Here is a 16,737-nt window from a genome sequence, read left to right on the forward strand (position 1 = left end):
GTAAGATGAAATCTATTTAGAAAACAAAGTATTTTGATTATTTATTTTATCTAAAATAAAAAGCCCAGACTGCATGTTGTTGGTGGCTTTTGATGGAAACCTTTTAACACTGGAACCCATCCACCATAAATAAATACTGCAAACACTTTGCCAAATAGGGAAGGTTAGTTGAAAAAAAAAATCCCTAAATTATAATTTGGAATGTTTATAACTACATGGTTGCCTATGAATAAAAACAGTGCATATTTTGATATTATGTACACTGTGTCCACTAAATCCACCGTGTATAATTGGGAAACATGTTTTTCTTCATAAAAATGGCTTTCCCCATCATAATTTCAACAATTAAAAATTAAAAACACTTCTGAGCCAAATCTTATTTTGCATAATAAGCTACAACCAATGGGCTTCAAGGGCTTCTTACTACTGACCCTCTTTCACAAAACTTAACATCTACACTCTTAAAAATAAAGGTGCTTTAAAAGGTTCTTCAAGCGATGCCATAGAAGAGCCATTTTTGGTTCCACAAAGAACCATTCAGTCAAAAGTTCTTTAAAGAACCATCTCTTTCTTATCTCTCTTTTCTCTTTTTATAATCTGAAGAACCTTCTTTTGCCACAAAGAACCTTTTGTGAAACAGAAAGGTTCTTCAGATGTTAAAGGTTCCTTATGGAACCATTTAGACAAAGGTTATTCTATGGCATTGTGAAGCACCTTTGTTTTTAAGAGTGTATCACAGTTTTATCATTGGTAGAATATAAAATATTTCCAAAAAGTGCAAATAGCCTGCATTGTTACACTGAAATCCACCCACCAGTGTTTGGTTGAGCTAGACAACATTACAGAAGACAACCGCTAAACAACAGCTCAAGTGGTGTAGTTTGACGCGTTCAACCCGAGTTCGAATCCGCCTTTTGCCAAACTCGTTCTTCTCCTTTTCGACATTACATATCACACCAGAAAGGTATTTATAATAAAAATTTATGAAATAATCGAGAAGTGGAAAATATAATGCCTCATGGGTGTTTAATAAGGTCGACATCCATATAATCATTTAATAAAAATGATCCTTTACACCCAATACGTAATTATTTCATACTGTTTTATAATGTACTACAATACTGAGGTGCAGATATCTGCCACTATTTACACTCATTGCAAAGAAAATATGCCCTACTGCTAATTTTACATGGTGTAAATAGAATCTATCCCTATTTGAAATTAGCATATTGCTAAGAAAATGCTGCTATTTGCACTTAGTGTAAATAGCATCTATCACTATTTGCACCGCTGCCAATATAGTACCGCACCCCAAAACTATTAGGTTCCCATCTTGAAAAGCATTATGAGAGCAGTCACGGAAATATCTAGAAATTCACAACAGCGCCTAGGTAAGATTTTTTCCAGATCGACATCTAGGAAGCGCACAGGTCACTAATGTGAGGCAGTAATAGCACAGATGGGGGAGATAGGAATCTATTTTCAGTGAGAACAGGCCGTGTGTTGCTGTTGACAGGCTGAACTGTTATCCATTTCAACACTTCCGTGGCTTCTCCTCTGTGGTATGTCCTACCCTTCCCCCTCAACACACATGTACACAAGCACACATGTGAACGTTCACATTTGCAGACACACACAATAGACACCAAGTGCACGCAAGTGCTACTTAGAGTGTTGTGGGGGGAACCTGACTGCTTTTTCTTGCTTTTTGCTTTGAACTCTAAAGGACATAACTGTGGCCTTAGCTGTGAGGTATTTTAAGTGAGACTCCTGGAAAGCATGTACAAAGCTGCCAATTACTAGCCCTCATATCATAGTGTGGTCTTAGGCATAGACCAGGCGCCTTTGCATAGGGCCTTTATTAAGAAGGTTGCCTCTGGAATTTTACAGTTCTTTTAGATAATAGTGCTTCTTTTAGGAAAATATTGCCTCCTCAAATTTAGAGTGTTTTAGATAATAACATCACTTAATGTATAGTTTTAGTAGATTTTTAGAATAATAGTGCTTCAGGAACTTTACAGTCTTTCATCAGTGCCTTTGTTTTGCTTTGGTAATTGTACAGACAGAAAGGTTTTGCCATTAAGATACAGATGCAGGTTCCAAAGTAAAAAAATGTAATAGGCAGGCTGCAGGTACGTTTCCTCTGAGGAGGCAAGGGAGGCAGTGCCTACCCAAAATATTGGATGAGAAAAAATGCGTTGTACAAAAATAAAACAATGCCAATATTGGGAAATATAACAATTAAATGTGTATAAATCACTCTTTTTTTCTAAAGAAACATTGTTTAACAGCGACATCTGTAGGTAAAGTTACAGTGGGAGTCCACATTTTCCCAAGTACTGCTCACTGCAGAGCCAAATGGCCTCCAGCTCCACCTCTCTTGATGTCCAGCTCCACCTTTGAGTGAACAAATGGGTGGAGTTAAGGTTAGGGATAGGGTAAGGGGTAGGGTTATGGTGTGGTTAGGTGTCTATCTCCACCCATTACCTCCAGCGAGGGGGAGCTGGAGCTCCAGCTCCTCCCATATGGCTCTGCAGCGAGCACCCTCTCCATTTTCTGGCCTCCTCTGAGCACACTGAGTTTTAGGAAGTTTTATTGAGTTTTAGGAAAGTCACATGAGAAGAGATATGATTGGATGTGACTGGTTATGTTCGGCTATCATTGGTTCATGTGATAAATCCCGCCTCTTGTGTTTGTGCACGTTCCATGTATGCAAATCAGTCTAAATGAACGATATAATGGTGTTAATTGGAAGACTAATTAAAAAAAAAATAAGAAAACAATTCACACACTTAGATATTAACCACTTGGTTATGTCAAAATAAAACTTAAAGTAGCATTAAAACATGATCTGTAGGAGTTTTTAGCGAGTAATCAGTTTGGTGAAATTTAAAGTAGCCTAAATCTTAATGTTTGTCACCAATTTTTACAGAGCTTTGATGACTGATGATCCGAAAAATTCGAAAATAGTTGAAAGTTAACTATTAAACAGCTGAACATGAGTTATGAACATGACAAATAAAATATATTTAGGGCCCGAGCACCGATGGTGTGAGGACCCTATTGGATCTGCTCCGTTTATTATTAGGGCCCGAGCACCGATGGTGTGAGGACCCTATTGGATCTGCTTCGTTTATTATTATTATTATTATTCTTCTTCTCCGGAATGAATCGCATTTTTAAGGGCCTAAACATACCCGAAAACTCATGAAACTTTGCACACACATCAAACCTGGCGAAAATGGATGTCTGATATGGGTTTCAGAGATGGGTGTGGCAAAACGGCTCGATAGCGCCACCTTTACACGTTCCGCGGTGTGCGCTTTCAGCTATGATTCACGTACATGCATGAAAATCGGTACACACATGTAACTCATCAATACCTACAAAAAAGCCTCCTGGGACAAAATCCGAAACCCAACAGGAAGTCGGTTATTATTAATTTTCTTGGCAAAATTTGTGTCATTTTTGCCATTTTCAGGCGTCATACTTGAACGAACTCCTCCTAGAGATTTACTCCGATCAACAGCAAATTTGGTGAGTCTAATCTAAAGCCCTTTGTGACGTTAAATTGTGAAGATCTAGAGTTTTCATCGGAGGGCGTGTCCGTGGCGGCCTCGCAAATTTCGATGTTTCGCCATGAAAAAGGAAGTTGCTATAACTTAGGCATAAAATGTCCGATCTGTCCCAAACTTCACATGTGTGATAACACTCCTGACCTGATGACATCTACATATCCATATTCAGTTATAGTAATAGCGCCACCTGCTGGCAATAGGAAGTGTCATGCTGTACTCTACAACCAACTCCTCCTAGAGATTTATACAGATCAACACCAAAATCGGTCAGTCTAATATAAAGGCCTTAGTGATGTTAAATTGTGAAGATCTTGAGTTTTCGGTAAAGGGCGTGTCCGTGGCGGCCTGACAAATTTCGAGGTCTCGCCATGGATATAAAACTTGTTATAACTCAGCCATAAAATGACCGATTTGCCTCAAACTTCACATATTCGATAAGAGTCCTGGCCTGAATACACCTGAAGGCCAATATTCTATTATAATCACAGCGCCACCTGTTGGCAACAGGAAATGACTTGTATCAAACTCCTCCTAGAGATTCAATGATATCAACATTATATTTGGTCAGTCTGATCTAGAGGCCTTAGAGATGTTAAATTGCGAATATCTTGAGTTTTCGTTAAAGGCCGTGTCCGTGGCGGCGTGACAAAGTTTGATGTTTCGCCATGGACATAGAAGTTGTTATAACTCAGCCATAAAATGTCCGATCTGCCTCAAACTTCACAGGTTTGGTAAGAGTCCTGGCCTGAAGACACCTAAAGGCCAATATTCAGATATTATCATAGCGCCACCTGTTGGCAGCAGGATATATCATATATTTCACTAACTCAAACATACCAAGGTCAATCTGCACCAAACTTCATATGTTTGATGAAAGTGGTGGCCTGAACACATCTACATGCCAATAATCAGTTATAGGCATAGCGCCACCAGCTGGCAGCAGGAAATTTGGCACATTTAAGTGACTTTGACATATTTCTCACATTTTTACTGTATTAAAAGCATACTACCCACCATTTGCTGTGTCCCTAAAGCCACCGTTCGGCGTTGAGCCCGTGTGCGAGGGCCCGTTCATCGCTGCTTGCAGCTTTAATTATTATTATTATTATTATTATTATTATTATTATTATTATTCTTCTCCAAAATGAATCGCATTTTAGAGGGTCTAAACATGCCCGAAAACTCATGAAACTTCGCACACACATCAGACCTGGCGAAAATTTACGTCTGATATGGGTTGCAGAAGTGGGTGTGGCAAAATGGCTCGACAGCGCCACCTTTACACGTTCCGCGGTGTGCGCATTCAGCTGTGATTCACATACATGCACGAAAATCGGTACACACATGTAACACACCAATACCTACAAAAAAGCCTCTTGGAGCTAAATTTGACACCCAACAGGAAGTCGGTTATTTTTAATTTTCTCAACAAATTTTGTGTCATTTTTGCCATTTTCAGGCCTCGTATCTGAACGAACTCCTCCTAGAGATTTATTCGGATAAACGCCAAATTTGCTGAGTCTAATCTAAAGCCCTTTGTGACGTTAAATTGTGAAGATCTAGAGTTTTCATCGGAGGGCGTGTCCGTGGCGGCCTGGTAAATTTCGATGTTTCGCCATGAAAAACGAAGTTGCTATAACTCAGGCATACAATGTCCGATCTGTCCCAAACTTCACATGTGTGATAACACTCTTGACCTGATGACATCTACATGCCCATATTCAGTTATAGTCATAGCGCCACCTGCTGGCAACAGGAAGTGTCATGCTGTACTCTACAACAGACTCCTCCTAGAGATTTATACACATCAACACCAAAATCGGTCAGTCTAATATAAAGGCCTTAATGATGTTAAATTGTGAAGATCTTGAGTTTTCGTTGAAGGGCGTGTCCGTGGCGGCCTGACAAATTTCGAGGTCTCGCCATGGATATAAAACTTGTTATAAATCAGCCATAAAATGTCCGATTTGCCTCAAACTTCACATGCTCGATAAGAGTCCTGGCCTGAAAACATCTGAAGGCCAATATTCTATTATAATCACAGCGCCACCTGTTGGCAACAGGAAATGACTTGTAGCAAACTCCTCCTAGAGATTTAATGATATCAACATTATATTTGGTCAGTCTGATCTAGAGGCCTTAGAGATGTTAAATTGCGAAGATCTTGAGTTTCCGTTATAGGGCGTGTCTGTGGCGGCGTGACAAAGTTTGATGTTTCGCCATGGACATAGAAGTTGTTATAACTCAGCCATAAAATGTCCGATCTGCCTCAAACTTCACAGGTTTGGTAAGAGTCCTGGCCTGAAGACACCTAAAGGCCAATATTCAGATATTATCATAGCGCCACCTGTTGGCAGCAGGATATATCATATCTTTCACTAACTCAAACATACCAAGGCCAATCTGCACCAAACTTCATATGTTTGATAAAAGTGCTGGCCTGAACACATCTAAATGCCAATAATCAGTTATAGGCATAGCGCCACCAGCTGGCAGCAGGAAATTTGGCACTTTTAAGTGACTTTGACATATTTCTCCTATTTTTACTGCATTAAAAGCATACTGCCCACCATTAGCTGTGTTCCTAAAGCCACCGGTCGGCGGTGAGCCCGTGTGCGAGGGCCCGTTCATCGCTGCTTGCAGCTTTAATTATTAGGGCCCGAGCACCGATGGTGTGAGGACCCTATTGGATCTGCTTCGTTTATTATTATTATTATTATTATTATTCTTCTCCAAAATGAATCGCATTTTTGAGGGCTTAGACATACCCGAAAACTCATGAAACTTCGCACACACATCAGACCTGGCGAAAATTTACGTCTGATATGGGTTGCAGAAGTGGGTGTGGCAAAATGGCTCGATAGCGCCACCTTTACACGTTCCGCGGTGTGCGCTTTCAGTTGTGATTCACGTACATGCACGAAAATCGGTACACACATGTAGCTCACCAATACCTACAAAAAAGCCTCTTGGAGCAAAATTTGACACCCAACAGGAAGTCGGTTATTTTTAATTTTCTTAGCAAAATTTGTGTCATTTTTGCCATTTTCAGGTGTCATACTTGAACGAACTCCTCCTAGAGATTTATTCGGATCAACGGCAAATTTGGTGAGTCTAATCTAAAGCCCTTTGTGACGTTAAATTGCGAAGATCTAGAGTTTTCATCGGAGGGCGTGTCCGTGGCGGCCTGGCAAATTTCGATGCTTCGCCATGAAAAAGGAAGTTGCTATAACTCAGGCATAAAATGCCCGATCTGCCCCAAACATTACATGTGTGATAACACTCCTGACCTGATGACATCTACATGCCCATATTCAGTTTTACTCATAGCGCCACCTGCTGGCACCAGGAAGTGTCATGCTGTACTCTGCAACAAACTCCTCCAAAAGATTTAATCAGATCAACACCAAAATCGGTCAGTCTAATAAAAAGGCTTTAGCGATGTTAAATTGCGAAGATCTTGAGTTTTCGTTGAAGGGTGTGTCCGTGGCGGCCTGGTAAATTTCATGGTCTCGCCATGGATATAAAACTTGTTATAACTCAGCCATAAAATGTCCGATTTGCCTCAAACTTCACATGTTCGATAAGAGTCCTGGCCTGAACCAATCTGAAGGCCTATATTCTATTATAATCACAGCGCCACCTGTTGGCAATAGGAAATGACTTGTACCAAACTCCTCCTAGAGATTTAATGATATCAACATTATATTTGGTCAGTCTGATCTCGAGGCCTTAGAGATGTTAAATTGTGAAGATCTTGAGTTTTCGTTAAAGGGCGTGTCCATGGCGGCCTGACAAAGTTTGATGTTTCGCCATGGACATAAAAGTTGTTATAACTCAGCCATAAAATGTCCAATCTGCCTCAAACTTCACATGTTTGGTAAAAGTCCTGGCCTGAAGACATCTAAAGGCCAATATACAGATATTATTATAGCGCCACCTATTGGCAGCAGGATATATCATATCTTGCACTAACTCACACATACCAAGGTCAATCTGAACCAAACTTCATATGTTTGATCAAAGTGCTGGCCTGAACACATCTACGTGCCAATAATCAGTTATAGGCATAGCGCCACCAGCTGGCAGCAGGAAGTTTTGCACATTTAAGTGACTTTGATCTATTTTTCCTACATTTACTGTATTAAAAGCATACTGCCCACCGTTTGCTGTGTTCCTAAAGCCACCGGTCGGCGGTGAGCCCGTGTGCGAGGGCCCGTTCATCGCTGCTTGCAGCTTTAATTATTATTATTATTATTCTTCTCCAAAATGAATCGCATTTTTGAGGGCTTAGACATACCCGAAAACTCATGAAACTTCGCACACACATCAGACCTGGCGAAAATTTACGTCTGATATGGGTTGCAGAAGTGGGTGTGGCAAAATGGCTCGACAGCGCCACCTTTACACGTTCCGCGGTGTGCGCATTCAGCTGTGATTCACGTACATGCACGAAAATTGGTACACACATGTAACACACCAATACCTACAAAAAAGCCTCTTGGAGCAAAATTTGACACCCAACAGGAAGTCGGTTATTTTTAATTTTCTCAGCAAATTTTGTGTAATTTTTGCCATTTTCAGGCCTCGTACTTGAACGAACTCCGCCTAGAGATTTATTCGGATCAACGCGAAATTTGCTGAGTCTAATCTAAAGCCCTTTGTGACATTAAATTGCGAAGATCTAGAGTTTTCATCGGAGGGCGTGTCCGTGGCGGCCTCGCAAATTTCGATGTTTCGCCATGAAAAAGGAAGTTGCTATAACTCAGGCATACAATGTCCGATCTGTCCCAAACTTCACATGTGTGATAACACTCCTGACCTGAAGACATCTACATGCCCATATTCAGTTATAGTCATTGCGCCACCTGCTGGCAACAGGAAGTGTCATGCTGTACTCTACAACAAACTCCTACTAGAGATTTATACAGATCAACACCAAAATCGGTCAGTCTAATAAAAAGGCTTTAGTGATGTTAAATTGCGAAGATCTTGAGTTTTCGTTGAAGGGCGTGTCCGTGGCAGCCTGACAAATTTCGAGGTCTCGCCATGGATATAAAACTTGTTATAACTCAGCCATAAAATGTCCGATTTGCCTCAAACTTCACATGTTCGATAAGAGTCCTGTCCTGAACCAATCTAAAGGCCTATATTCTATTATAATCACAGCGCCACCTGTTGGCAACAGGAAATGACTTGTACCAATCTCCTCCTAGAGATTTAAGGATATAAACATTATATTTGGTCAGTCTGATCTAGAGGCCTTAGAGATGTTAAATTGTGAAGATCTTGAGTTTTCGTTAAAGGGCGTGTCCGTGGCGGCCTGACAAAGTTTGATGTTTCGCCATGGACATAAAAGTTGTTATAACTCAACCATAAAATGTCCGATCTGCCTCAAACTTCACATGTTTGGTAAAAGTCCTGGCCTGAAGACATCTAAAGGCCAATATACAGATATTATTATAGCGCCACCTATTGGCAGCAGGATATATCATATCTTGCACTAACTCACACATACCAAGGTCAATCTGCACCAAACTTCATATGTTTGATGAAAGTGCTGGCCTGAACACATCTACATGCCAATAATCAGTTATAGGCATAGCGCCACCAGCTGGCAGCAGGAAGTTTGGCACATTTAAGTGACTTTGATCTATTTTTCCTACATTTAATGTATTAAAAGCATACTGCCCACCGTTTGCTGTTTTCCTAAAGCCACCGGTCGGCGGTGAGCCCGTGTGCGAGGGCCCGTTCATCGCTGCTTGCAGCTTTAATGTTTAAATTGTTACTGCCTTAAGTTACTTTGGAATAAATGTAAATGCTTAAAAACACTAACTTTGTGAGATTTTTAAATGGCTTTAATAAATAGAATATTGATTACATTGTTCATGTAAAAATAAACATTTTTAGAAGTAATGTTGAGAAAATGTGACTGAGTCATAAATTTACATTTTGTTGTTTTGTCTTGGAACTTTTGTTAGATCATTTTTTATTAAACTGACCTCTAGCCTTACCCTATGAACCTATTTGATATGTTTTGAAAGCAAATTTGTGGATCCTCACTTTTAATTTGAAACATCGTCAGACATCACCTGTTGCCATTTATGAATCCCACAGCCACAGTGGTCTCTTAAAACAAAAATAACATCTGGGAGTTGCAGGTGATTCTGGATGAAGTGGGCCTCCACATATGTTACGCTCTCTTGGTGGTGCATGTATGCAGCTGGTGGAAAACGCACGCTTTTATCTTTTCATGCTTCAGAGCAGAAATGTGACCTCTTGCGTTGTGACAGAAATTACCTCACTGCATGGGGCCATTAATGGTGCTAAAACAAACAGGAACTCTGTCTTTTGTCTATTATTTTCTTCCGTTTTTCTCTCAACAATATCATACATTTTTTGGCAATAGGGTGTGCTGGTGGTGCAGTCAGACTGAGAACACCACCGCAGCTCTATATTTGACTTACTCCAGCATCCAGTTACCACTAATCACTGTGTTGAAGCATTTTGCAGTGTATAAATGTTCCAAAGTGCATTTGCGTGTGTAGATCTCAGGGTGTGGAATAGGGCTCTCCTGGAGCTGAAAGTTGTGGTTAATAGCAGGAATAATCTGAGAGCAGAAAGGTTTGGCGTGAGGTGAAAACTGCAGGCAAGACAAATTATTTAACACAATTTGTGTGACTATATCGATGTTCTGTCTTAATGTTCCAGTAGCTGCATGGAGTTTTGTTACCAAATGAGCAAGAACTTTATCAGGTGGGTCCCACTGGGGGTCTCTCATTATGTCGTTCTTTTTTAGTTTAATTGCTCCCCTTTTTTCCACATTTGCCTTTTTTTTAAGTCTCTTAATATTCAGAATATTATAAATTTGACTGCACTGACACTTTCGGATGAAAATCAAATTTAAACTGAATTGAGGTGAATGATGACACTATTGTCTTCTGTAGAGCTGTTTTATAGCTGGACTAGTTTAATAATTGATGGATTTTGCAATATCAGCATGTATTTCAGCATTTTTGTGTATTTGAACCCTTTCCAACAATGTATGATTTTGAAATCCGTCTTTTCAAAATGAGGACAATGGGGGGATTTATAATATGCAACTTTTACAGAACAGAACACTCACTGATGCTCCAGAAGGTAAAACGATGCATTAAGAGCCAGGGGTGAAACCTTTTGAACAGAATAAAGATGTGTACATGAAAAACAGCAGGCAGTTTAACTGTTCAGGACAAACAAGGGATTCATGAACAACTATCACTATCACTATCACTTATTTAGGTCAGTACTAAACAAAAAAATAACATGCATTTTGTATGATCCCTCTTATTTTGGTAAAATAATTAGCATTTTGCAGATTCTGCAAGGTGTATATAAACTTTTGACTTCAACTGTAAATAAAGGTGACTTGACTTGACAATGATATTCAAAGGACCCATGGCTTTTCCAGTTGTTCGTGATTAGTAGATAAGGGATTAGGATAAGAATGATTAAAAAGTTGTTTTACGCACAAATACTATCCGATAAAATAATTTGTAGCTTGGCAAGAAAAAATTTAACTCATCATACAAATGCTCATGCCATTATGGGATGAGCCAGCGTGGAATTTGGTCTACTGTGCACAAAGAAAAAAATAACATAAAATGATATGTGGAATGAACGCTGGACTAATGGATGAAGACCAGATGAAGGTTTTCTCATGCCATCATGTTGCATTCATTTTACCATCACATGTGCGTCCCAGATAATACGACTCTTTTCTCTTGTCTCATGCTGTCTCTCATTGTTGTTCCATTCCTTTTTAAGCATTTTTCTGCTGCTTACGTATTCTAGTCTCTCACGTATCTAATTTAATAGGTGCTACAAACCAATTTCTTGTGTAGGCAAATGCTAAAAATTAGTGACTTAAGGTAAAGCACACGAGAACAAGCAACCAAGCAATCTGTTTCAACACAAGAGTTGCAATTAGGCCCCTAAATACAACTAGGACTGATTCATTGTAAAACATGTTGCCTCTTCAGACAGTTAAAGACCGAAGGGCTCTTATCTGGCTGTCTGCAGACATATCTGTGGCTCTCAGGCTGGTTTAAAGGCATTCCTGACTGTTTTATCAGGGTTCGTAGAGTACAGGCTGTCTCTCATAAGGATCTCCCTAATCAGTCTTAATTAATAACACAAATACAGCCTCGGGAAGCGCCAGAGCTTCATCAGTGCATGCAGGCCAACAAGAAGCATTCTGTACAGCCATTTCTCTCTTTTTGTTATGACTTTCTTGCTTTTTTATTCACTCAACACCTATCTAGCTAAAAGTGGTCTTCTAAAACACTCACCAATAAATTACAATAAATTAGAGATAAAATAGTGTACACGTAAAGAATTAATAGTAAATTTCCAGCCATTTGTATCAACACCAAACATGACACATTTGTGTGTTTTGACAGCTGTCCCAGTTCTTTCATGGTGTTCCTTTGCTTTTATGTCCTTTGCTTTAATTTTGCACTACACATTCTGAGGCTTGCTGACAGATGTTTTCGCAGACATAATATGAGAAATTTGGTGACAGTAACGCTCCTGCTGCCTTGTGCTTCAAATAACAGGTCAGAGGGGTCAGTGGCACTTTAAAGAAACATTCTCTGGAATTTCTGATGGGGGATTGTAGGAGGAAGGGTCATATAGGGATGAAACGGGAGGGATGTATGCTAACAATAATGCAAAAAAATATCACTGCCCTTTTCACCTCCACACTACTCGCATGAGATAAATGAACAATAATTTTTGAGGAAGAATGACTCTTTATGTTTGTGTGGTTTGGTTTATATATTCTGGAGAGGACTTAAACCTGAATACACACAGACTCATGGGGACCTAAATTGAGGTCCCCATGGGTACAAAAGCTTATAAATCATACAGAATTAGTTTTTTTGAAAAGTAAAAATGCAGAAAGATTCCTGTGACAGGTAGGTTTTGGTGTAGGGCGATAGAAAATATGGTTTGTACAATATAAAAAAACATTACCCATTAGAGAGTGCCTACAAAAATGGCTGACCAGACTCTGTGCGCGCGTGCGCGCGTGTGTGTGTGTGCGTGCGTGTGTGTGTGTGTGTGTGCGTGCGTGTGTGTGTGTGTGTGTGTGTGTGTGTGTGTGTGTGTCAATTGTGGTTATACAGAATTCCCATAGACTTCCCCTTCTTAATAGAATCCCTGCTGGGGGAAAGGAAGAATCCCACTCTAGACAAGCGTTCATCGGAAATAGGAAATTTCAAATCCATTTGGTCAAGGACTTCGATGTAATGACTCCCTATGGAGGCTGATCAGAAAAGCAGGCAAAGAATTTGGAAAGCACTAAAAGCATTCTCTAACTTTCAGAAGGACAGCAGAGAGAGAGAAAGACGTCTTATGGAGAGCTAGTTCTGCTCTGGTTTGGCAAATGGAAAAGGGGTTGGGGATCTGGCAACCCAGGATGCCCACTAAGTACAGATAAACACTGTGGTTAGAGCAAGAATCAGCAGGAGCCAAAGCGAGATTACATAAGAACTTTGATTCGTAGATCTCTATCTGTCTGTCTGTGTATCTATAATTTATCTATCAATAACTAGACAGACATTATGTTATAGTTAAGATCATTATTGCAGTTCAAATGGCAGATTCTCAAGTCAGTTCTAAATGGTTCACCACCCTGTTTATAAGCATGTTGGGTTTGTGAGACTACACAATGCAGCCTTTATCCATCACCAGCCATAGTAAAATAAAATGCATTTAGAGCCAACCCAACATTTCATTCTCCAAATGAAGTGGAGTAAATGAATTAGAGGCTTGGCAATTGACAATGTTCTTGTTTAAAGGCAAATCTGATCAGAGAGGTTTGGCCTCACCATGCAATTCGGCTGGGCAGTAGAACTGTGGATAAGGCCTTTGACCTCTGAAAGAGCTCTGAAAGATTGAAAACGTGTCTGGTAAAAGCTTCCAGACCTCCACGCTATTTAGGCTCAACGGAAGGAGCCAAAAACCATGAAATATTACAGTTTGACTGCAATGCCAATTAATTGCATATGAACAAAAGGACTTTCCTGCTGTGCTTCCATAACAACTTAATACATTTGCAGATCTGGGTTAGCGAGACCATTTTTCAAACCACAAATGTCATTCAGGATAAGAAAAATGTCTGAAAACATGGACGTCACAATTATTTGTAATGGAAAAAGGGAGTAGAAGCTGCAGTAGGCTGCGAGATGAGGCAGTAAATCACTTTGCGGCAATTTATAGCATCGCTGTTAAGTGAGACTGGGTTAGTTAAAAGAAAAAAAATTAGTTTATTTGATATGAGTCACCACTGCTGCTGTCTTTTCCTTTTGTCTGGATCCCGAAGTTCTCAAGTTGTTCCAACTTGAAACCACCAGACCTGCCTTTCCCAATAAAGTCTTCAGTGCAAGTTTACAGAGAACAAATCAACCTACATGCCCCAACACTGCACTTTCATTTTTGTTGTTGCTGCATGGCCACGCTTCTAGAAACTCCTACATAGATAGATGGTTTCTGTGGTTATCTTTTCCAGATCAGAGTGCACAGGAAACCATGTGGTGTTAACTTAGAGATGACATCTGGAGGTACCTTGCCAGGAATGGACACTTTTATGTATTGTTCATCCATCATTTTGACTTTGCAGTCCTGTTTCTGCTAAAAGTGCTTCAGTGGTTTGAATTCACTAGTTATCTATTCGTGGAGGAATATCAAACACATTCAGCATAAATTCAACTCGAACACTCAATCTAGATTAGGTGGCTAGACTGTTAATGTTAAGGTCTGCCATTTACCTTCATTATTTCCTCTTTTGTCTGTTACATTCAAATTCTTTCTCACATCCACAGACTCAGACATTGTGATTACACAGCTGCTCTTACCGCTGCACGCTGGAAGGCCCCCCTGGTGTAGGTGCCGCCTCCTCTGTAGGTGATGGAGGGGATCTCTTTGCTGAAGAGCGAGCACTTGTGTTGGTGGGCTTTGGGTGCGGACACATAGTCCACTCTTGTAACCACATGGCTCTTGGAACTAAATGTTACCAGCGCTACACGTGTTGCCTCTGGCGCCACCGGAAAATCTGACAGCAGCTTTCGGACGAATCGCAGCTCGCTCCCGAAGTTGGATGCTCCCACGCTGGACGACTCGTCCACGAGGAAGACCAGATCCAGACAGCCTCCGCGTTCCCGAAGAAGACGCACGTTCCTTCGGAAGACCTGGCCGAGACGTTCTACTTTGCTCTCCGCACTCTCAGAGAGGTTCTGTCGGGTTTGGGCCGCCCGGCGGAAAGCCTGCAAAGACAACGGCTGAGACTGGCTTGGCCAACCGGTACAGCACGACCAGTACAAGAGCAGTAAGGTGAACCTTAAAGTCAACGTAAGTCTTAGTGGCACCATGATAACGCCACAAACTCCAGAGTCCAGTAGTGGTTATGAGGGAATATTGAGGCGAATAAGTTTTTGTTTGCAGTCCTTCTCTTCTTTTGTTTTCTCTCTCTCTGAGTCTCCTATCTCTCTGCTGGTCTCAGGCATCTGTGGAGCTCCTGCATTTCAGACACCCTCCAAATGCGTCTCCCCTCTCTCTCAAAATCATTTAAAAAGAGCAAGACGGTGAAAAAAAGTTCGGTGAGAACGAGAGAGGGTGTGTGTGCTGGTGCGAGACTAAGGGAAGGAGTGAGAGAGAGCAGCGGCGGAGGAGGAAAAAAGGGGCAGTCAGAGGCGTGAGTGTCTCTCTCTTTTCTTCTCGTCCCATTCTCTTCCTTATTCCCTACTTGTTCTGCCCTTCTCCTTTTCTTTTTCCTCTGCTTGTCCTAGAGTGCTTGAGTGAGGTTGTGTCATTGGAGCACTCCAGACTGTCCGTCAGCCAATGCCTTTGTGAGGGAATAAGGGTGTGTGTGTGTGAGGAAGAAGGAGAGGAGAGAGAGAGAGACGTTTGTCTATCGGCCTGTCAACATGCCCAAAGAAAACATCAGCACGGGGCCTGTTGATCAAATCCATATGTCTGGCACTCATCTGCTCTTGGACGAACACTCTCACCACTCTCACCAAACCACCAGGCAGATACCAAAAGAGCCATCCGCTAATGAGAATAATCGAGAGGAGCTGTAGACAAAACGAGCATGAAAGGAATACAAAAGCAGCACAATTCATCTGACAAGCAGAAAAGCTGTTAACAGGTTTAAAATCGAAGCTACGTTAGATTAAAGAGTCCACATGTCATGCGAGTTTTGTAAGCAGAGCCTCTGGTCTTTATTACTTCCGCTTGTTTTCTCTTGGGGGTCTTGTGGGGAGAGAAATCTCAAGTAGGATCTGACCCCCCTCTCTGTCTCTTTTATTTGTTCCTCCTTTCTTTTGTGATTTTTATCTGTAACCAAAACAAAGTCTCAATGCTTAACGCAGTTTTAGGTGAGCCGGACACGGTTTGGCTGTGTAGCAGAACATTTTGAGCCAGGCTAAAACTTAAATTAACACAAATGAACACCACGTGTGAATCCCAGCTGTCATGGCTTTGACAGGACAAAACGAACGATGGTTTGCAGTATTGTGAGATTATAGTTCAATGAGCTACTGAGTTTTGACTGCAACAGCATGCTGAGTGTCAAGTGTGGTCTATAAAGTTAACCGTGAACTTTGTGTCTGAGAGCAAAAGAGGACAGCGATGTTTGGCTCTCCAGTGTTCGACCCTCTGCTCTCCATGAAGAGACCCAGAGACCTCAGAAAGCAATATATATGTATTATTACAATTGTTTTTAAATTTTTGCATGTATTTATCTTGTATGCCATAATGGTAACTGTATACACATTTTAAGTCATACGCATGCACCATAAATCCTGTTTCTTCTGTCTTTCATCTGATTGGCGGTAGTGTTATGGTGGTGACACATTCTTGACATTTATCCAAACAAGAGGGGGATATGTCAAGATAATACAAACACTTAATTTCTTTTAGCAATAGTGTTAAGCACTTTGGTCTTGCTTATGTATATCTGAAAAATAATGTCAGTGTTTGTTCTGATGCAACTAATTTACAATTTAGAATACAAAAAAGCTTTTTTTTCCTTGATAAGTACTTGGCAAAGCAAAGTGTATTATGTAAAACTTAAAAATTGTAGAATAGCGCCCTCTACAGGTAAATAAGAATACTT

General features: G+C 40.7%; 1 protein-coding gene across 1 annotated transcript in view; it reads right to left on the minus strand.

Annotated features, from left to right (window-relative positions):
- Positions 1 to 16,690, minus strand: part of svep1 (sushi, von Willebrand factor type A, EGF and pentraxin domain containing 1) — a 103,292-nt gene extending 86,602 nt beyond the window's left edge. Inside the window, exon 1 of the mRNA XM_073836282.1 lies at positions 14,477 to 16,690. Within this exon, the coding sequence (XP_073692383.1) occupies positions 14,477 to 14,989 (513 nt within the window). The 5' untranslated portion in view covers positions 14,990 to 16,690. The remainder of the gene's footprint in view (positions 1 to 14,476) is intronic.
- Between the last annotated feature and the right edge of the window lie 47 nt (positions 16,691 to 16,737).

Source organism: Garra rufa, chromosome 3, assembly GCF_049309525.1.
Source record: "Garra rufa chromosome 3, GarRuf1.0, whole genome shotgun sequence".
NCBI lineage: Eukaryota > Metazoa > Chordata > Actinopteri > Cypriniformes > Cyprinidae > Garra > Garra rufa.